The sequence below is a fragment of the Electrona antarctica genome, assembly GCF_951216825.1.
Source record: "Electrona antarctica genome assembly, chromosome: 11".
Classification (NCBI taxonomy): domain Eukaryota; kingdom Metazoa; phylum Chordata; class Actinopteri; order Myctophiformes; family Myctophidae; genus Electrona; species Electrona antarctica.
In genome coordinates, this window is record NC_136792.1 from 10,005,639 (window position 1) to 10,028,019 (window position 22,381).

The 22,381-nt window shown below is 42.8% G+C and overlaps 1 protein-coding gene across 1 annotated transcript in view; it reads right to left on the bottom strand.

The window, feature by feature from the left end:
* The window catches only part of ryr1b (ryanodine receptor 1b (skeletal)), a 142,712-nt gene that overhangs the window by 37,027 nt on the left and 83,304 nt on the right, over window positions 1-22,381 (bottom strand). Inside the window, exons 63-84 of the mRNA XM_079514493.1 lie at window positions 20,806-20,866; window positions 19,746-19,872; window positions 19,349-19,457; window positions 19,076-19,157; window positions 18,686-18,816; window positions 17,755-18,075; window positions 16,545-16,785; window positions 16,275-16,362; window positions 15,627-15,719; window positions 14,993-15,010; window positions 11,665-11,835; window positions 11,179-11,238; window positions 10,600-10,734; window positions 9,765-9,877; window positions 9,113-9,209; window positions 8,322-8,431; window positions 7,915-7,966; window positions 6,881-6,964; window positions 4,105-4,204; window positions 3,480-3,559; window positions 3,090-3,166; window positions 2,261-2,334 (exon numbers count right to left, since the gene is read on the bottom strand). Of these exons, the coding sequence (XP_079370619.1) occupies window positions 2,261-2,334; window positions 3,090-3,166; window positions 3,480-3,559; window positions 4,105-4,204; window positions 6,881-6,964; window positions 7,915-7,966; window positions 8,322-8,431; window positions 9,113-9,209; window positions 9,765-9,877; window positions 10,600-10,734; window positions 11,179-11,238; window positions 11,665-11,835; window positions 14,993-15,010; window positions 15,627-15,719; window positions 16,275-16,362; window positions 16,545-16,785; window positions 17,755-18,075; window positions 18,686-18,816; window positions 19,076-19,157; window positions 19,349-19,457; window positions 19,746-19,872; window positions 20,806-20,866 (2,424 nt within the window). The remainder of the gene's footprint in view (window positions 1-2,260; window positions 2,335-3,089; window positions 3,167-3,479; window positions 3,560-4,104; window positions 4,205-6,880; window positions 6,965-7,914; window positions 7,967-8,321; window positions 8,432-9,112; window positions 9,210-9,764; window positions 9,878-10,599; window positions 10,735-11,178; window positions 11,239-11,664; window positions 11,836-14,992; window positions 15,011-15,626; window positions 15,720-16,274; window positions 16,363-16,544; window positions 16,786-17,754; window positions 18,076-18,685; window positions 18,817-19,075; window positions 19,158-19,348; window positions 19,458-19,745; window positions 19,873-20,805; window positions 20,867-22,381) is intronic.

Here is a 22,381-nt window from a genome sequence, read left to right on the forward strand (position 1 = left end):
ATGTACTAGTACAGTTATATGTATAGCTTCATTATAAATGCAGAATGCATCAGCATTTTACATCCCTTTGACACATTTTTCCAGAGAACATCCTTCGGTTATCACAAAAGGAATGTTGACGAGTAGTGGGCGGAGGTCGGGGTAGGTGGCGTTAGTGTATAATGGGTGTGGAGTTGGGGGTTACATCTGGTAGTGAATGGCTGGGTGGTTTTAGTGGGTGGGTGGTGGTGGTGGTAAGGGCAGTGGTTCCCAAACTTTTTCCATGTCAAGGACCCCCAAATTGACACTAAATAGCCCGCGGACCCCCATTTGAAAAGATATGCCAAGGGACCCCCCATAAGAGAAGACTTTTATGGCTCTAGCAGTAATTTTCAACCCGTTTAATTTCAAGGACCCCCTAGTTTGACATGCATTATTCTACGGACCCCCCATTTAATAGCATTTATATCTCTGGGACCCCCAATTTATATTGTAAAATCAATGCTAATTTAACTCTGAGTTACCGTTATGGTCCATTTGGTTCTATTTGTAGTTGTACGCTCTCTGAGTTACAGACCTATAAGGGTCCATTCGGTTCCAAATTATCATTTAGCTGGGTCCCCCCTGGAACTCCCTCAAGTACCCCTGGGGGTCCCCGGACCCCACTTTGGGAACCACTGGGTTAGGGTATGTGTGTAGGAGGGTGGAGGGTTACATGTGGTGGTATTAGGCAGGTGGCTGGTACAGGTACCTTTGAATTTGGCCATATTATGGCTTTTGTGGAGTGATATAAACTTTGACTGCAATTCATTTCCGTTTTTTTCTAGGCTCTGCAAACTCCTTCAGAGAGCTGATCAGTGAGCAGTCACTGATCTATAAGATAGATGGAGTTACAGTAGATCTGTGCTAAAAGCACGCAAGGAGACAAAATCCAACTTGTCCATCACCCGGTTAAGCGAAGAGTAAAAGAGAGCAACGTGATAACACTAGTAGTGTACGAGATATAGGCTTGGGGCGCTATCCAAAATGTAATTCCACTATCAAAGCATCACAATATACAGTATACATATATTGCGTATATGTTATTGGGGTTGTGTTATGTTATTTAAATTATTCTCGTTGTTGTTCTTTAATGTTTTTTGTTTGTAATATTCGAGGAGTCGAAAGTAAATAACTCATACTATAATGAGATTTAACAAATCTTGAATCTTGAATGACACACATTTTAATTATCTTATCAAAATCACCTCAAGTTAGGTATTGGGTTCATGCTGTGTGTCTATTCAACTGCTATGGTTAGGTATAACTTAAAATAAATCTGCACACCGGTTCAGGGAGGGTCTGGGTATCACGGAAAATATTGCGATATTCGAGACTACTCCAATATCGGCCCAAAATAGTGTTAGTAGGGCAGTCCTTACATTTTAACCTCCTCGAGTGACTTTAAAGTTGGATTTTGTGAGGTCCTTGAGAGCGAAATGAAATGCACAATTAAGCTACACAACACAACGGCTAGTCAGGACAATGGAAACTGGAAGAGACAGAGATAGCGAGAGGACAGAATGGCTGAGACGGAGAGCGAGAATGAGAGAGAGTGAGAATACATGAAAGCCAGTTTGTATTTACCACGTTCCATATCTGAGTACCGCGAGAGCATCGTAATGGTGGTTGTAGGGAGGGCATGGGGGGTGTTGTGAGTGTGGTGTGGAAGAGGAGAGAGAGGGAGGGAGAGAGACAAAGAGACAAGACAGTGAGTGCAAAGTGCATCGCCGTCGGGATGATAAACAGGTTCATGAGGAAATACATTCGCCAACACAGTGTTGGGTGAAATCAACCCTCAACGGCTTCTGACAGACATATGGGAGGGGATGGGGAAGGGACGAGGCTTTGTTTGTGGCTTTGTGTGGTGCCACTCAAAGTCACTACTGGGTTGGTCTTGCTGGATGCATGTTCCAACCCCTAGTATGTCTGTCAGAAGCCGTTGAGGGGTGATTTCACCCGCGTGCTCAAAACACGGATGATGCAACCTGGTCCCTGTACACACACGGCACGGCACAAAATCCTGTGTTAATTTATCTCTGACAGTGGGACAAAATGCACCTGCAAGGGGAGAGATGACAGACTGGAACAAGAGTGCAACATGGAAACAATAATCTTAATATACAACAAACATTATACGGCAATCTGAAAAGGGCCAATCTGGTTCCAAATATGATAGGCAGGTTTGTGTGCAAGTGCTTTTTTTCTTCACATTACTGTGTGTGTTGGTAAAGTTACTCACTCGTGCCTTCCTCTGAAACCATTCCGAGTCCCTCGGCCTTGTTCTGTCTTTCAAATGCATTGAGGTCCAGAACGCTGCCAACACACACACACTCACACATTTAAAATAAAAAAAACTCCAAAATGTTCATTTTTCAGGAAATGAAAAATATACATACAGGATTTCAGGAAGCAATACAGCCTCATCAAAGTTATATACAAGTTATATACAAGTTATATATTGTCAATTACTTCCATGAGAGGGGGAGAGGTGGTGGAGTTAGTTGTTTTAGCAGACAGTTTGAGGGTCCAATGGAGTTAAGAGGTTTTGTCCAAAGCACTTTTTACTACTTTCGATTGGTTCAACATTTTCGAAACGTTTTCGAGACGTAAAGGGTGTTCAATAGCACTGATTTATGCCAAAAAAAATATTACACTCGAGGGGGTGGTTTAACTTCTGCGTTGCTTTCGGAAATCACCCTGCAGGCTCGTTCCTGCAGCATCGCAGGCGTGCATTAATGACGTAAAACCACCCCCTCGAGTGTAATATTGCAATTATACAACAGTTACCCTTAAAACTAAGAAAATCGCTGATTTCTTTAATGACAGATGTAGTCACTACGACCACAAATGTCCCAAGAAACTAGCTAGCCTAGCCACCGAGTTTGCTGCACTCTGGGAGAACAGAGCAGCTGAATTCTTTGTTTTGTTTTGATTAGGTGTGGAGTGGTGCTCGTTTGAACCACGGCTAGAAGGCTGTTTCAACCAATCAGATTGCTTCCTCGAAACGACCTGTTGTATAATAAATAATATCTACAACGGATTCATTGAAACGCAGAAGGTGAACTCACCTGCAGGTCTGCATCAGAGCCTGAACGCTAAGGAAAAATCCCACATCCTTTTTATCCCTCAGATATTCCAGCATCCTCTGTGCGCGCGCACACACACACACACACACACACACACACACACACACACACACACACACACACACACACACACACACACACACACACACACACACACACACACACACACACACACACACACACACACATAGAGGAAGAGGAAGAAGAAGAAGAAGAATATATTTCAATGCCAAAAATACTAATAATCTTCCACTCAAATGTGTAGAAATGTATTGTAGAATGCAATGCAGCATGTGACGAAAAACATGACGAAATGGATGTCTGGATGGAGGTCAATTAATAAAAGGCCCACTAAAAAGAGCTTCCACAGACCTGCTGAACGGCACAGTTGCCTCCGTTGAGGATGGAGATTCCCAGCTTGAGGGTGGAGGAGACCATGACTCCCGGCTCGCCTGGAGAGAGAGAGGAGAGGAGCAAGGCACGGGAGAACGAGAGCTTATTCCATTGAAAGTATAGTCACTTTGAGAGATAAGGAACGTTTAACGTGAGAAGAGTGTCCAGGGACGTCAAAAGGGGGCTTTGCAGCCCCTGCCCCTTTTACCCGTCTGTAAAACAACTGCCCTTTCCAGACCACGAATGCAGCGTTTACTACATGGTGAAAGAAATGCAAATGCCACTCCTTTCCCTGCCATGCCGGAAGGCAGCAGAAGTTCTCCTGAACTTGAACACAGTATTTTGTGTTGAACAAATTTAGTTTAGAAATCCATGTCGTAACCCGCATCTCCACTAGCTAAAGAGTGCTGGGTTTGCGCCCCGAAAATAGCTGATCTACAAGCTCACAACGCGTCGCAGCGCGACGCGTTGTGAGCTTGTAGATCTGCTATTTTCGCCCAAAAGTGGCCCTCTTACAGGATTTCAGCCCCTGCCCCTCTAACACTCTCTGCACGTCCCTGGGAGTGTCTAACTGTGTATATAAATTGCCTACAGTCGGTTATACCTTTGCTGGCGCTGATCATCTGCAGGACCATCTCGGCAGCCCCGCGGTTGTGCAGGCGGGACTGCTGGTACAGGAGTCTCTGTTTCTCCATCTCCTTGTCCTGTGGTTGGGAGGAGAGAGAGAGAAGCTGTAACCCTGCCAAGCAGGCCTGCACCGCCCCTTCCCCCCCGCACCTGCGCTGTGCACTTATACTGTGTACATACATACACACACACACACACACACATACAAAGCAACACAGATGACCTGGCACAAACTAGACCTGCGTGACACTGGCGGAAAACAAATTGCTTTTTTTGGGGGGTTGTGATTGAAATAATGCTTGCTACGTTTTGACTGATGTCATATTTTCTTTTTAAGGGGCTTTTGTTTGTACCCTCCTTAGGACCTACTGCAGGAGTTACATAGCAGTGACATGGAACTATAATAGACAAGGGAATTGGGAGTTGACATAATGACATTTTCTACCGAGGGAATAATATATTGCTAACTCACTTCCGAGTTCTGGGACTATACAAGTTTCATTGGAGAGTAATAATCGTGCAGCGCCAGTGTGCGCACACAAGACACGCGCAGACACACACATGTATATTCTCTTTCTGTTGTGACACATGTATTAGTGGTGGAAGTCGTTATTCACAGCTGTTCATGTCAGCGGAAGCAAAACTGTTTCGACAGTACGGTGGTCTGCTCTCCTCAGACCGGACACACACACTCCTATTATGCCAGCACAGTAGTACACAATCTAACTAACATGTAACTGCAAAGTACTTGACTATGACCTTGGATATTATATTGCAATGTTATAGACAACCATCCTGTTGACAAAGAGAGATTAATAATACACATAACACATAAGTACCCAACCCGAAGCATTCTATAGACACCATGCACCCCTCACCTTACCTCCCAACCTTCCCCACCCCCTTCCTGCCCTGCCCACTCCCTATGGATGCTAGATAATAGGACGATCCTTCTCTGGGTACAGAGGTCCTCCTTGTATTGTGTTTATTGTGTGCGTTTGAGTCTGTGTAAAAAGTGCTTGAGTGCTTGGGTTGTGTGTGTGTGAGTGAGTGAGTGTCTGCAATGCACGTGTACAAATTGTCTGCCGCTCGTGGATACGTGAGTGTTCTGGTGGTGAGGGAAAATGTAGAGTCTGTCTGGTTGACTGTGCAAGGCTTTTACTGTAGTCATGGGTGAGTACAGAGAGGCAGACTTGTTAACGTCAACGAGGTCCAATGCAAAATAAAGACAAACAAAATCGAGGAGAGTTGGGAGGTTATTGTCTCAAAGCAGACGTTAATGGATGAGTTGAGGTCAATGTGAGTACAAGAGGTGAGTAAGACTCAGAAAACAGTGATGTGAGTCGAGTTGTTTTTTCTTCTGCAGAGTGTGAGGTTTTGCCCGTTGTTAAACAAAAACAGTATCGAATTCCCGCTATTTCCTTCTTCCCAATTGCGACGCGTCGTGCAAGAAGTGAGCGCGCACAACATTTCTAGTAAAGGACCCAGAAGAACACATGTCCCGATTAACTCACTCTGTTTAAACTTTAGTGTTTATATAATATAATCCCGAACCGATCGAGCCTCAATTTAACTATTCAAAGGCAGGTCTCCCCAGACTCCCACATGGGAAACAAACATCTGCCACTGAACCAAAGCGGAATCCTCCTTAGCCAGGGGAGATATATTAGGCTCCTGGCTACAGCAAGGATATTCTGTCCAAATCTTGTATGACGTGCCATTGCTGAATCAGCAGACAATGAGCCGATCGGCCTATAATACGGTAGCAAACTACTGTAGTGTTGTGGTAACGAACACACACTACTCTCCTTACACTATGCTAATTGTAGCACAATATCGCAGACACAGCCTGAACTTTGATTTTTGGCATCAAAGGGACGACCCATCTAGAAGAGCGTTTGACGGTATACCATAATACTATTATACTATGTATAGGGATGTCCCCCAAATGTTTGCATGTCCTTGTTAATATTAACCAGGTTTCAGAGGGTAGCATCACTTTTTGGAATCCATGTAAGAAATAAATAAAACAATTGTGCATGTAGCACAGTAACAATTTTCGGAATGTTCACTGAGGAAAGCTTTACAGTTGAAGCTTTACGAAAACAACGAAACACAATGCTAGAAGTCAGAGTTACTTACGACTACAACATAGCGCTATCCATGCCTGACTTTTAAAATCTTTCACAGAAGAAGAATTGAGAAGGATTAAGACGAATTGAGTGCGCGCCGTTGTCGTACAAGTGTAACGGGGATTTTAGAGAGCTAGTTGTCGCCCTATAATTTATCACGGTCACCGAGTCACGGTACGGGACAGCGCCTCAGAGTCACGGTACGGGACAGCGCCTCAGTTGCATTTATTTTGTTGTCTTTAGCTGCAAGATCTCTCTGCACTCGTGTCTCATGCAATTTAGAATGGGTTGAGGAAAACACAAATTAATTGATCAGACATTGATCGGACATTGATCAGACTATACAAGACGACAAGAGGTCCAGCAAAGGAATGCACAAGTCAGTCCACCGCATTGCAGGACAGAGAGAGACAGAGAGAGAGAGACAGAGTGGTGTGAGTGAACGAGTGAAGGAGAGAGAGAGACGGATAGAGAGAAGACAGAAAAAGAACAGGACAGTCATGTGACAGCGAGGGGGGATGTGCGTGTGTGTGGCGGCCTGATGTGGTCACTCGGTGGTCGCGCGGGGGGAGCTGCTTCATGGGCTGACTCCCCTGTTCCCCTTCCCCTGGCCCCCCATACCATCTCTGATTGAGCCTGTCGCACCTCAAAGGAAGAGACCTCCCCCTCCTCTCCCCCTTCGCCGTCCTCAACCATGTGGCAGCTCTGTGGGGAGACAACAACAACAACAAAACAAGATGACAACGCTGACAACGACAGGCTGTTAACACCCCCATCGCCCAGGACGAAGTTCTTTGTCCTTTGTATTAGTAACGCCCGACGCCCAAGACGAAGTATTGTCCAAAAGACGAAGTTTATTGATATGAAAACGGATCGCAATCGCTCCACAGCCTAGGAGCGCCTGTTGTGCAATTCTCGATGTTGCGCAAGAGTGAGACGTCATCGAAAATCTCCCTCCCCTGTTTATCCGACGACAATGAAAATCTTAAAACGTTAATAAATCCCATCTAATTATGAAAAAAGATCCTGTGTTTGATGGCCCAGTCGCTAGTCGCGATAGATTTATTCTTACCTCCCGCTGTTGTCGATCGCCTTTAAAGTGGCGTGGCTATTGTTAGCTGCTACACACACATTCACAACAACATCCGGTCCGTCTGTAAAAGTGGTCCGTGTTTATAAATCGACTGGGCGCTATAATGTAATGGATTAAATAACCCCGGGCAATTAAGATGTTAACTTTGGAGAACCGTTTTTTGGTGTGCCATCTGACGTTGGAATTGAATCACGAGAGACACCCTGCCGAGCAAGCTCAGGCGAGTGAGTCTGGCCCCGTTCATGGTAACATCGAAACATCATCACCGGTGAACCGGTTCTTAGATTATGTATATATATATAGATATAGATGACGTTTTTGAAATAAAGAAAAGGGGAGAGTATAAATGGCGGGGAAAAAAAATATATGACTGGTTGATGCTTCACTGCATCATTGGAGTGTACAACTTTGATTTATAGCGCTGTCATGCGGGCGTAACTTTGTAGCTTCAAGTCGCTGGCCTCCATTGAAAACTACCTGTTGCTTTTTTCACCGCTAGTGTGAATTGAACACAGCATGAGGGCTTTTATCTGATGAGTCATGGTGAACCAGGACCTCTTACCTGTGCCATAATATGAGCATATGACATATAGAGGTGGTCAATGTCCAGTTTACTGAAAAGAAAGGAAGAAAACAGAACAGAACTTGTGATGAGCATCAGACTTAACCTATAATGAAGAACTTCCAGACGCAGAGTGGAGACGTCATGCAATTAGGTCAGAATTGAGCATGCAGAAATATCAAGACAAAACAAGCATGTACTAGTTAAATTCAATTAAGTGGTTCAATAGTAAAATTCCCCTGTGTAAGTGCATTTAACCTACTTCAAATATGTAAGATCACAATTTTTTGTTATCCTAAACTAGTGTTTTATGAGAAAACAAGTATAATAGTGTATTGAACTGAGCTGGGTTCATATTTATGCGTGCACTTATATGCCCTAAGTATAATGATTCAGAGTTGCCTTACCTCTTTTCTGTGAGCGCGGTGCGGCTGAAATGAAGGATGAGCTGGTGCAGGGGGTCGGGCTTCGTCTCCGGCTCCTCTTCCTCTTCGTGCACTTCCTCCTCCATGGCTTTCTAATCATTGGAGAGTGGAGACACATGCGCGCGCATGCAGGCATTAACACACAATTCAGAGCTGAAAAACAGCTGCTTCCTATATGCAGAAGAGGCTGACGAAATGCCACCACGGTTCAATGTAGGGCTTTCACTTCTAGTGATTTTTGAGTGGTGCAACCACTCCAAGGAACAGCAATGTCCTAACCTATGTGACTATATGTCCTAACCTATGTGACTATGTTTAGAGTACCAGTAGGGGCAAAGGTGGCGCCAGAAACAGAGAGAGAGAGAGATAGTGTTGCACTGTTGCCTGCTAATTCCAGAGAGAGAGAGAGAGAGAGAGAGAGACAGAGAGAGAGGCAGGGGGAGAGGGGAGTTGCACCACTCAGTTCACACGGGTGTGATTTTTACTAGTTGCCTAGTTTACTAGTCGACTAACTACCTAGTATCTAAAAAAAAAAAAAAAAGTGTTGTTGTTTTTTTATAATATTTTTACATTTTAAAACTGTGTACATTGGTGACTATAATATAGCATTCTAGCTGATCTTGAGGCCTACAAAAAATAAAAAATAAAAAAGATCTTATCAACTAGTCAACTAGTACCAACAAGGTCGACTAGTGGATTTACTAGTCGACTAGTTGAATAGTCGACTAGTTGCTTAAAGCCCTAAGTTCGAGGTCAGTGAGCGTGTGACTTACCGACAGGTCGTCAATCATCTTGTCTTCAAACGAGTAGCCCTCCGTCCCCAGCCAGTTACGCTTGTATCCGTCCAGGAACATGTTCGCCGCTCTGTGCCTGATGGGAGAAAACATATTTTCATACAAATGTGACCGGGTCTGGCAAATAGGCCCTCATCTCGACCAGAGTAATTTTTCAGTTTTTTACAGATTATTAAAGTACAGAATGTAAGCTTTCATATGATGTATCATTCAATGAAATTGGAAAATATTTGAAGAAAATATGACGTATGCCGTTTTACCCAAAGCTGAGAAAAACCCCTTTGAATGTTCACAACATTCACAACATTCACAAAACAAGCCTACTTTGACTTATAAATGTATACATTTAATTTGCCCAAATCAATAATCTGTTGGAATGAAAACCTTCTTCAACATTCAAACTGTGTTAATATGAAAAAAACGAAAATCACAAAAAAAAAAAGAATCTAGTTTATTTTAGACTTTCTGCCTTTTCATTATAGGCGAGATGAGGACCATTTTGCTAGACCTGGTCACAAATACTGTACACTTTTTTGAAAAAAATCTTACTCCTTATATAACAATAAGACCTTGATGATCATGTTTTAGGGTGGAAAAAAATTCACGGCTCTCCATCTTTGAGAACAGTTACCTGGGGATGTTGTAGAGTGGGGTCATCCTGAAACAAGCCACCACAGCCCTGCGTCGCTGTTTAGACAGCAGCTTGTGCCAAACCATCTTCTTCGACTTGTAGGGATGCTCCGTCTTGCCAGGAGAAAAGAGTCAAAGTTTGACATCATGTTACCTGCTCTACCAAATTCACTGAGAACATAAACTATAAGTATACAATAAATATAATGCCAGATAATCTCATCATGTTTATGAATTGAATATATACAGTAGGACCAAAATGGAAACGATAGCACCAACAAACAAAAAAGGTACTTGACCGCAAAGGCAAAGAAGTTTAGGGATAAGGGGTTTAGTGGTCGGTGACGAAAATGGAGCCCCAAGTGTTGCTGCATGTTTTACATTCCGCTTTATAGACGGTGGCACGCCTCTTTTTTACGGCTTGGGTTTGAGAGCGGCATTCCTGGAGTGCGGAAGTGCCCGGGACGGCACCATATTTATTATCTATGACTGGAAGGGTATCTCCTTCCATTCAAATGTTTGACGTTATTGGTCACATCTAACGTCATCTTAGATTTTAGTCTTAGTGTTTTGATGTTTGTTGTGTGTATTGTTTTTTACTATTATCTGCCTGCAAACCAATTTCCCGCAAGGGACAATAAAGCTAACCTTTGAACCTTGAACCTTGATCTGTCCCAAGAAGTCAAGATAGGCATGTTAGGGGAGTGAGAGTGTGTTGGTTTTCTTCTTGCAGATGATGTGTGTGTGCCTTTACTGCCTTTCTTTATTTCTTTGTGTATGTGCGTGCGTGCGTGCGTGCGTGCGTGCGTGCGTGTGTGCACATGTTGTGTACTCACCACCTCAATGTGGTAAAGGACGGCAGATACCTCCTGCACTCTTTTCACCACCTTCTCAGGGTCCTCTGCATCCTCAGCCTTCCCAGACATCTCCTTGTAGAGCGCCATCTGCCAGCGCATGGCGGGGTCCTCCACCTGCACCACCACCAATGGTCCAAACATCAGTAACACGCACTGACAACATCTTAAGTCATTCATACTCTGTAGTACGCCAGCATTGTTTGTCAAGAACCAGCTTACTACAGTATAAATTAGAGTGTGTAATCCGGAAGTTTCATGTTCTATCGGTAACGTGTGTCAAATCGTACGACTTTGACGTTAGACCTGAGGCAGATTCTTTAAAAAAAAATGCCTTGTAAAACCTAACCTAAGGTTTTCTGAAAACGTTCAAATTCGTATTAAAAAAATAAATAAAATAAATGATATATGCTATATGAGTCACAGAGGTGTATGTGACACCGAGGGCGCAGCCGGAATTTAATGTAAAACAACGGGTATATAGTACACCGTCTTAACAGTTCAAAACAATAGCAAAAAAAAGAAGAAAAAAATGTATGAAAAAAAGGCAGGTATACTCACTTTGCCCTGAAGATGCAGGTTGTTTGTAAGGAACTCTCGTACCTCTTCATCTGTGTCTTTCTGCCAGGGAACACATTCATTTAAACACACTCTTTAATGCACAGAACAAACACGTCACTTTGGATAAGCATATTTGCAAACCCCAACATTTCATAGGTTCACCGATACACATGATCAATAACATTTAGAGGGGCAGGTGCTCAAGTGGAAAAAGCGCGTCATGAGATTTATAGATTTTGGGGCCTAAATAATATATTAGAAGCTTTTGTCAAGAATTGATCAATGTCACCATGGTCCACATAAAGTGTACACTCTACCAAAAAAAAACATTTGCACACTTGTCCAGAGGGAAAAGGGCAGGAGGTGCTATAGCACCCCCTAGTGTCACTAGCCTCCTAGAGGTGTGCATCGGCCTTTTGCTAAAACAAAAAAAAAATCCTCTACAACACAGGGCCCTATAATCCATTCAGTTTACAGTCACAGTACCAGTGAGTATCTGATCTTGGCCAGGTTGATGAGCTCCTGGTCAGCAGGGGAGCACATGTTCAGGCCAATGGGCAGCAACTTCTTCAGGGCCGCCACGATGAGTGACGTCTGCACAGAGTAGCGGTCGCCACGCTTCTTCTTCTTGGAGCGTTCTTCGCTCGAACCTCCGGCCTAGAAAGGGTGGGTGGGGGGGGGGGGATACATTGAGCTCACACTGATCGCTGAACGGCTAATTTATACGTTTGCTCGAGGAAAATAGCAGAACTTCACCCGAAAGATTTTTTCCTTTTCTTTTCTTTTTTTTTTAAAGATCTGTTATTTTCCTCTAGCCACACAGTCATGAAACCACGTATAAATTAGGCGATTCGATGAATAAGTCCTCCATACTGCATGCCTAGCACGTCGCAACTTACCTTGGTCCGCAACCCCTTTGTTAAGGTTTAGCGAAGCTATAGTGACATGAAAAAGCTTCAAAGGGGTTTTTAAGATTCATTTATAGTCCATCACACGAGCATTTCACTTGCCAAAAAAACAAATTATTCACGTGGTGTGATGCATTGTTAGCTTGTAGAGCATTTGCTGTTTTTGTTTCTTTTTACAAACTAACAATGTGTCATGTCACAACACACCACTTTATTAGCTTGTAGATCAGTTATGTTTGGCAAGCAACATGGTCATACTGAAGACAATAAATCAAGCTACATGATTAGTGGTGTCCAATCGTGTAAAATGCAAGTTTGCACGTCCAACACTACAGCAGGAGATTTCACTACTAGCACACCCTTATAGCAAAACCTGATGCTGTAGCGTTTGGTGTAAACCTGCATATATATTCTCAACTCCTGAATGGACATACTACATCTACGTATGCAGTAGAACTACTCTTTACATGAATTATGATGAGAAACAAACAGAAGACAATGGAATGGAATAAAACATGTCTTCTTTCATCATGTCAGCTTTGGGAACTTTTCTTTTTTTCCCCAAGCAATGTCACAGCATGCTAAAAATGGTACAAAAGGTGAATCCACAACTGAAATGACAAATCAACCAGCATCTACAGCATCTACATCTACTGCAGTCTCGTTGGCTATATACAGTATATATATATATAAAAAAGAAAGCCTTTAGAAATATGGGTGCAGCTAGGTCCACATGGGTGTTTCAGGAGTAGCATTGCTGCTTCAGCTAAGGACACACAATGCAGCCTGTGTGTTAGTAGCAGCGCAGTGGCCCGGATAGATACGTCAAACATCCTATCTTCTGCACAGCACACGGACACAGCAGAGCCCTTCTCACACACTCCTCCTTCCTCACACATGTCAACGGTCATTACCGACTGTTGTCTGGCCTCACAGCACTCCCCCCTGTGCCCTGTGTGTACAGTATGTGTTTTAATTTGAATTCTAAACGATGCATGAATGCTTCTGTGGTATATCAGTGTGCACATGTGTGTTTGTGTGGCTGTGCACACGTGTGTGTGTGTGTGTGTGTGTGTATGTTTGCCTGCTCTGTGGGCAGAAAGCGGTATTGTAATGACCAGGCAACAGCACACTGGCTACAATAATGCCCATCTGAAAGCTGAGGAGAGGAGCTTTTCGACTACTAACCATGATGTGGGATGACAATCACAACAGAATGTTGTCAATTACTTAGATAATGAAGGGAGAAATAAGTGAGACGTTAGTTGAGTGTAATGGAGGCTGACTAGCAATGTCAAGCTCGCTGTAACTATTCCAGGATTGTGCTGAGAAAAACGAGGGGAAAAAAAACTAGATATGAGCTAATGTGGAGTAGCAGGTGAATAACTACTAGCTAATGAGGCAAAGAACAATATTATAGAATGGGAGTGAGAAAAGCTTGTCAGGGAAAATAAAAAAGAAACCAAGGGCAATTAATAAGAGTCCCACAGCTCAGGAATCTTTCCCACCAAAGCTGAAAGAAATCCAAGCGTCAACAACCAAAAAAAAACAAGAACAATTCAACAACAAAGAAGGCACAGTAGCATGAACTCCAAAAATGGACCCCAACAGGGTTCACCTTCTAAAAAGAAAAGGCAAACCTTTTTTTTTTTCTTTTTAAAGTCAAACCAGGGTAAAGGGTTCGATGGAACTTGGCTGACGCAGCAAAGCGCTTCGGCAATCAGAATTTGATCCAGTCACTGCTCGACCAAGTGCCATGGAGCTGCCCTCACAACACTACATTCTACAGCAGAGAAGCTTTCATCAAGCCATCCCAATGCCTACTCCAACACACACACACACACACGCACACACACACACACCTACTGTACACACACACCTGCATCTACACACGCACACGCACACACGCACACAGGGATAATTCCTCCAATGCAATTGTACCACTTGAAGACCGCATTCCTCTGTCTGAGTTGTTTAAACGGAAGTGATGTTCTGCCACGTGGTGAAATGGTATCATGATGAGACTGTCTGTGTATGTACTGTACTGTACTGTACTGTACTGTACTGTACTGTACTGTACTGTACTGTACTGTACTGTACTGTACTGTACTGTACCGTACCGTACCGTACCGTACCGTACTGTACTGTACTGTACTGTCCACCAGAGGGTGCTGGCTTATTTCAACATCTACTAACTGTACTGTAACCGACAATCACCAGAGAGTATGTTATGAGCGCATGTGTGAAGATGCCATGGGGTGTACACTATAGTAACGGCATAGAAAAATGTATCGATATGAAAACTCCAAAGTATCGTATATCGTTTGACTTTGTATCGTATAATTTTGAAATGCAAATAATCAGCATCGAATATGGTTTTGCAAATGCAAATAATCAATTGTATTTAATACTAAGCACTTGTGAGTTGAATTTAGCAATTTTAAGAAGAAAAAAAGTAAAAATGGGTTTCATTACTTTTCCATTCCATATGCTCTATGGATAAATGCGTGTATTCTTCTGTGTTCAGGATTAGGGTTAGGGTGTATTTGCCGGAGATAAATAAAAAAATCTGTTCGATCCACCCGTTTCACACAGATTTCATGTCTTTTCTAAATAGTTACTGTAACGATTTTAAATAATTGAGTCTGTGTGTGTGGGTGTGTGCGTGCGTGCGTGCGTGTGTGCGTGCGTGCGTGTGTGTGTGTGTGTGCGTGCGTGTGCGCTTGTGTATGTGTGTGCGTGTGTGTGTGTGTGTGCATGTGCATGTGTAAACTGGACTCTCTGTTTAAGGCGCTCCAGTGCGGTAGCCCATGGGAGAGCTTGATGAAACAGCCTCCCTGTATAAGTGGCGGGGTGCCATGCGGTCAGCACAGCGCTTCTTTTGCGTGCACAAACACAGTCCTAACCTCTGCGTCTCCGCCACCCTGCCCGCGCGGGTCCACCCCGACACAGGACACATGAGGAGAAAACACAGTTAGCCACATAGGACCCCTGGGAGCCACCTGCTCACAAGACTGCTCTAACGTCACTATGTTGAAGGTACCGCTTGTCTAAGAAATCTACATCAGAGGTTCTCACTCAGCAGCTTGTTGTCAAGCGACTGGGGGCGGGGGGGTCGACTCACTTCCAGATGGGATCCCATCATGTAGAAATCTCTGGTTCCAAAGGACCAACGTTTAAGAACCGGTTTAATAACAAATAGAAAAACAATCAAACCTAAGTGTTCTTGTTCTCCGGGAACCTAGAGAAGAGAACCAAGCTGATCCAATATAATGTTTATGATTTATTTGTGTAGAAATGCTTCATGGGGCGTTCTGTCTTTGGAGATGGAAGAATGTTAGTGAATTATTCATTATTATGGGGCATGTTACTGCTTGATGTACATTTATTAATGAAGAGGGTGAAGCAGCTTAACTTATGCTCCGTGGAAATGATGGCGACGCTTGCGGAAAACGGGGTCCTTCTCAGCAAGCGACGGCATCTTCTCACGGCATACAGATCTAGCGTATGTGTGTGTCTGTGTGTCGGTGGCGCTCTTACCTTGCTCATATTACTCTTACTGGCGGCCGTGAGGAAGGACATGTTGTTGATCTCGTTCATCACCACAAAGTTCTGCTCCTCTCTCTTGAAGTTCTGCAGTGAAGAGAATACAGTACATTCCGTTTGATCCGCTCTGAAGCTTCATTCATCCAGAACCACTGGTGGAAAGTAACTAAGTACTTTTACTTGAGTACTGTACTTAAGTACAATGTTGAGGTATTACTTTACTTGAGTATTTCTAATTTCCAGTACTTTTACTTCTACTCCACTACATCTCAGAGCCAAAATTTTTACTTTTACTCCGCTACAATTATTTGAAAACTTTAGTTACTAGTTACTTTGGACATTTTCAATAGATTTTCTACACATTTTGAACTTGTGAAACGGGACATTCTGCAATATGAATACTTTTACTTTTAGTACTTTAAGTGCATTTTGATGCTGATACTTTTGTACTTTTACTCAAGTACATTTTCAATTCCGTACTTTTACTTGTAACGAAGTAGTTCTAAATTGCAGTATTGGTACTGTACTTTTACTTAAATAGCAATAAAAAAAACCTCAGAATTCTTAGATATAAATATACTAGGCAATCGATCAATGATGGAAGTTATGGAACTAGGGCAGACATGAAGAGGTGAAACTCACATGAGATTTGGACCAGAAAATGAAGACCTCTCCCACCATCCTGAAGAGCTCCTCTGCGTCTGGGTCGGGACAGGTCAGCCATCTAGCCCTGAGTGACATATACCACAGCAAAGGATTAACCACGTGAGCCTCATTAATACGTCGTCATATGACTATGTGTCGTCGTCGCGTGAGGAGTACTACCGTGGTTCTTTCCCTGTGTTCAACGAGCACATTGCTGCTCAGATGGCAGGGGGTGTGAATGAATAGCGTTTACTGTATATAAATCACCTGTTGTTGTCCACGTAGCGGATGAGCAGAGGGTACAGCGCGTACAGGTCTCTGCAGAGCACCGCAAACTCGTCCCGAATGGTGCCGTCCTCGCTGTCCACCTCCGACTTCCCCTCCATGCGCAGGTGCTCCTCCTCGGCCACCACCTTCCCTGAGCGCTTCTTCAGCTTCTCCATGGTGGGGATGAAGTGTGACTTGAGCATCTCTGGCAGCGCCATGCTCACGATGGGCTGGGAAAACACTGGACACAGGACACAGGACACAGGACACACACACACACACACACACACACACACACACACACACACACACACACACACACACACACACACACACACACACACACACACACACACACACACACACACACACACACACACACACACACACACACACACACACACACACACACACACACACACAGATAATGGTAAACAATAGCACTTGCGCTGTACTACTCTGTATCATGCCAGCGTCTCTTGTCTATGTCTTTTTGTTCCCGAGATACGACTGGTCATGTCATTTTGACCTACTAGACCGGTGCCTGCGGCTGTAGAGAGCACCGAGTCGGTAACGATGGAAGTTGGAGATCCATGAACTGGGTACGAACGGTTCTCGAGTTACGTGGATTACAGCCGTACACACGTACAGACGTACGTATACAGACAGGCGTACAGAGACGTGGTGCATTTATAGATATATATATATTGGCCTTGATTGTTATATTAAAGGAGAGTTTCGCACAAGCTGTTTTCTTACTGTATATGAAGACACGTATCCATTCGTCATTGAAAAAAAACATGCCGAACGTTCCATACCAAATTAGCGGATTTACCGTCCGGGTGGATCAACCGCTAGAACTCTTAAATTGCGCGATTTGTTTTAGTTTTTGTTTACATCTGTTGTAGATGATATGACAGGTTAGTCCATGCTGTGTTGTTGCTGCACTCTTCCTGTTCTACGTGTGCTGATGTTAGACCCCTCCTATGCTTTTCTTAAAGGACAAGCGCCCTATATGTTTATTTATTTTTTTATATATTGTTTTTGGTCAATATACATATTATCAACATGATTTTGTAAAAAAAAATGGTTAGGAAGAAATTCCCCTTTAACCTTTGACCTTTTCGACCCAAAACGTAATCTTCTTCCAAGACCAAACAAGCCCACCGTCGGCTGTCCCATGGGAGAGCTCTCGTTTTGGGTTTTATACCTGCCAGTCTCTTCATCCAGGAGGCCTCGTCGATGCCCAGGTTGTTGACCACAATCTTCATGATGCTGCCCAGCAGCTGGTTGAGCTGCTCCGAGGTGACGGCAGTGCACAGCTGCCCGTCCTGGTCGGGGAAGTTCTCCAGGCCGCGCTCCCACCAGCGGGGCAGGTAGTTGCACAGCATGGGCAGCGTGATCTCGATCACGTGGGGCATCTCCGTGTAGCGGGCCCCGGACTCGGCCAGGTCGTGGATCTCCTTGATGAGGATCTCCAGCTCGGGGATGTCGGGGCACAGCTCCTCCACTTGGGCCGGAAGACCCAGAACTGAAAGAGAGAGAGAGAGAGAGAGAGAGAGAGAGAGAGAAAGACGAGGAAGACGACGCAGGGTTTGAATCACTTTGCCAAATGTCTTCGCTGCAGTGGTGGAAAAAAGTACTCAATTGTTTTACTTAAGTAAAAAGTACGAATACTGCAATTTAGAAGTACTTTGTTACAAGTAAAAGTACGGAATTGAAAATGTACAAAAGTACAAAAGTATCGGCATCAAAAGGCACTTACAGTACTAAAAGTAAAAGTACTCATATTGCAGAATGTGCCATTTCACAAGTTCAAAATGTGTACAAAATCAATTGAAAATAGCCGATCTACAAGTTCTACCGATCTACTTTTTTTTTTAGCTTGTTTTTTTTTTTTGTTTTTTTTATGGCCGAAATGTATAGGGTTGAAGTGGTTTATGTTATGTTATGTTATGTAAAATTCATGAATGAATGTCTATTTTATACATCCGTGTTGCACAGAAGTAGGGGGGGAGCTAAAGAAAAATGTATTGAAAAAGCAGCAGGCACACACACACAATAAAGCTAATGGAAATTGGAAACAAATGGAATCACCTAGCCAGCAAATAGGTTGAATTGGAGGTGGATGGCTGACTTACTGGTTCTCTCTCTGGGGGTCTTGGTGGTGTAGACGGAGAAGGCGTTGTACTCGTTGAGGGTCGGTTCCAGGTAAGCAACCGGCATGGCCGCCGCTAAGTGGGCCAAACACTCCCCCAGCGCTGGCCTCTGCCTGGACATCGCAACAAATACACAATCACAAAGTTGAGTCTGAACTTAAAGCCTACATTATACCACATTGTATGACAGTGTGTGTGTGTGTGTGTGTGTGTGTGTGTGTGTGTGTGTGTGTGTGTGTGTGTGTGTGTGTGCGCGCGTATGTTTGTGTGTGTGTGTGTGTGTGTGTGCGTGCGTGCGTGCGTATGTTTGTGTGTGTGTGTGTGTGTGTGTGTGTGTGTGTGTGCGTGTGTGTTGTGTGTGTGTCTACTCACTTCTCTACATGTGGAGTCTTGACAGTTCCCAGTGAGTAGATACTACACATGATACGGTAGCAGGAGATCTGCAAGTCATCCACTGAACAGGAAGAACAATATTATTATTATTATTATTATTATTATTATTATTATTATTATTACATACATACAGACTGGATAACACAAAGGATTTTAGCATTTGTATTGGGGGACCCGGAGATCACAATTGTGTCAAAACGGGGGTCCTTGAGATGAAAAGTTATTTAACAGATTGTATGAAGATCTACTCACAAATGACGTCGTCCCCGAACTGATTCTGGGCCATGTGGTCGAACAGAGAGGTGAGCACTGGAAGCAACGCAATGGTGGTGTAGTTGATGTTCTGGGACACGCCTTTCACCTGCACGCACCCCCCCCCACACACACACACACACACACACACACACACACACACACACACACACACACACACACACACACACACACACACACACACACACACACACACACACACACACACACACACACACACACACACACACACACACACACACACACACACACACACACAGCGAACCAAGAGATGCTTGTTAGCATTAGACCAATTAAAGATAACAGAAAGAAAGAAAGAAAGAGAAAGAAAGAAAGAAAGAAAGAAAGAAAGAAAGAAAGAAAGAAAGGTATTGACCTGGTTGCGGCTGGACACCTTTCCCAGTTTCAGGTTCTCTACCATCTTCTCGATGTCATCGGCAGCGCTCTCAAAGAACTGACGCAGTCCTGCCTTGACGATCTCTGGGCCAGACTTCATCACAGTCCTGTGATGGACAGAACAAGTGAACAGCTCACAAGTAATGCAATTGTAACGTGTAATTTCATTTTTCATTAGCCTGTGAAATATGATATGCTACCGTTTATGACATAATATGATTGTGCTGAACGTCCTATAAAAATACACAACATATTTTTGTAATTGTAATAATGTAATGTGATGCAAATAAAGTTCTACTGTAACGACAGTGTCTGAACAGATTATCAACGAGATTTATTTTATTGTTTTTTATACCATTTAAATGAATTTAAAAAATGCTGCTATTTGCCCCAAAGTGACTGCAAAAATTAGCAGCCATTTGTTTCAAAAAAGCTTTATGCCCTACATAACATGTAACAATGCAATGTGACATAGCTCTGTTTACAAAATGCTGTACCCCCTCCAACTGTATATACTTTCCCCATTTTCAACGTTTTTTATTATATTTTGACCCTTGCTTTGGCAATGTAAACGTATGTTTTCTTATGCCAATAACAATTCAAGCTCCTTTGAATTGAATTGAAAATTGAGATTAAAAGTGAATATTTACCGTCAGGCTATTGAATGCCCTGTGGGTGGAGCATGGTCTTATTAAATGCTGTGTGGCATGAGCTTATAGTCATAGTCAGACTAAATCATAGTTTAATTTTAAAGCAATTATTATTATTTTCTTTATGTTTGTTTTTTGCGGCCTTTTATTTTATATTTTTATAGAGGGACAGACAGTAGGCTGACAGGAAATGGGGGAGAGAGATGGGGGAGTGACATGCAGTAAAGGCTGTCGGGATCCGGAGTCGAACCCGCGGCACACTGCCAGACTTGGGCTACCGGCCAAGGTGCCTGGACCGCTGAGCCACGGCCCAGGCCAATTTTTTAAAGCAATTGTAAATATTACTTCACTTTGTTGCAACTGATACATTTGATGATAGGTCATGGTTACCTGGCATCCAGTGATCGTGACAGGATGTGCAGACAGTTAACCACTGCACCTGCATCCGTTCCTGTTAAACGCAACAGAATATTATTTCAATATTTCATTATAATAAATAATTCAAAAAGCAAACACATGGTACAATAGTACAGGGGTTCTCAACGTTTTTGGCCGGGGACCCCCGAAAATGCTTTGGCAATGTCACGGGACCCCCGCCCCGCCCACTCCCGACCCCCAATATAAATTGACTGCTACAATAACCTATATATATAATAATAGAGACAATACACCATAAATAAATACTGAAACCAGATATAATCATTAGGGAAGGTGTATGCATGTACTATGTGTACTATATGTAAACTCTTCATTTACATTTTCCAGCCATTCAGTTGCATAAAAACAAAAAGTGTTTTTTTTTTTTTTATGATTTGGGGACCCCCCAAAATAATTTGGTGACCGCCCTAGGGGTCGCGACCCACGGGTTGAGAACCCCTGCAGTAGTAGTATGTTACAAGTATGTTAGTATGCTACAATAAATAAATAAAAATAGTAGTATGTTACAAGTATGTTAGTATGCTACAATAAATAAATACAAGTAGTAGTATGTTACAAGTATGTTAGTATGCTACAATAAAAATAAAAAATACACAAGTTTAACCATGTGACAATAACTAACCAATCGTAAGTCTCTGGGTCTCACAGTATGAGACCCGTTGAGAAGAACATGGTCTAGAACTGGGTGGTATGACTTTGAAGTTGAACCACAATACAATGTTTCAATTTAAGTTGAACCACAATACAATGTTTCAATTTAAGTTGAACCACAATACAATGTTTCAATTTAACCCATTTTGACCTGAGATCAGATTCTAAAAATGTCTTCTACATCCTGACAGTTTTCTGAAAAAGCTATGTTTCTATGTCAGTCGTTTCTATGTCAGTCGATTTTTCAAAAATAGCAGACCTACAAGCTCATAGCGCGCCACTCGGTGGCGCGCTATGAGCTTGTAGATCTGCTATTTTTCAATAGCTAAAGCATAACATAATGCTAACACCAAAAGGGGTTCCCGCCCAGAATGGGTTAAGTCAATAATGTACAGTAACTCCATGTCTTATTGTTAGAAAGGCTCCAATCCAACACTTATATATTTGTTAATTTATATAAATTCTAATCTCAAATGGAAATATGCAACAATGAAATAAATATAATACAAACCAAACATTAATCACACAGGTTTAGTGAAAGTGATAGGAGGAGGTATCTTTAGTTTTTTTTTTTTAGTAAATTAGTACATTTGAATCGACTGTTAATATCAAATACCGGTATGTATACTATTTCCTAATGAATCTGAACATTTGGTATTGCAGGTACAAATATAATACATTACCATAAAAGATTAGGTTGTGAATGTTTACATATTTATAAAACGTAGATTAAAACATTTTTAAACAACAGCACTAGCACTTGAGTCAAAGTTACAGTTGCAGCAATAGTGATAGAGACTATTGGACAATGTGTAGGATGCAGTACACTATACACATTGTGACATTGAAATGCCTCAATTGAATCTTCTATATGTGT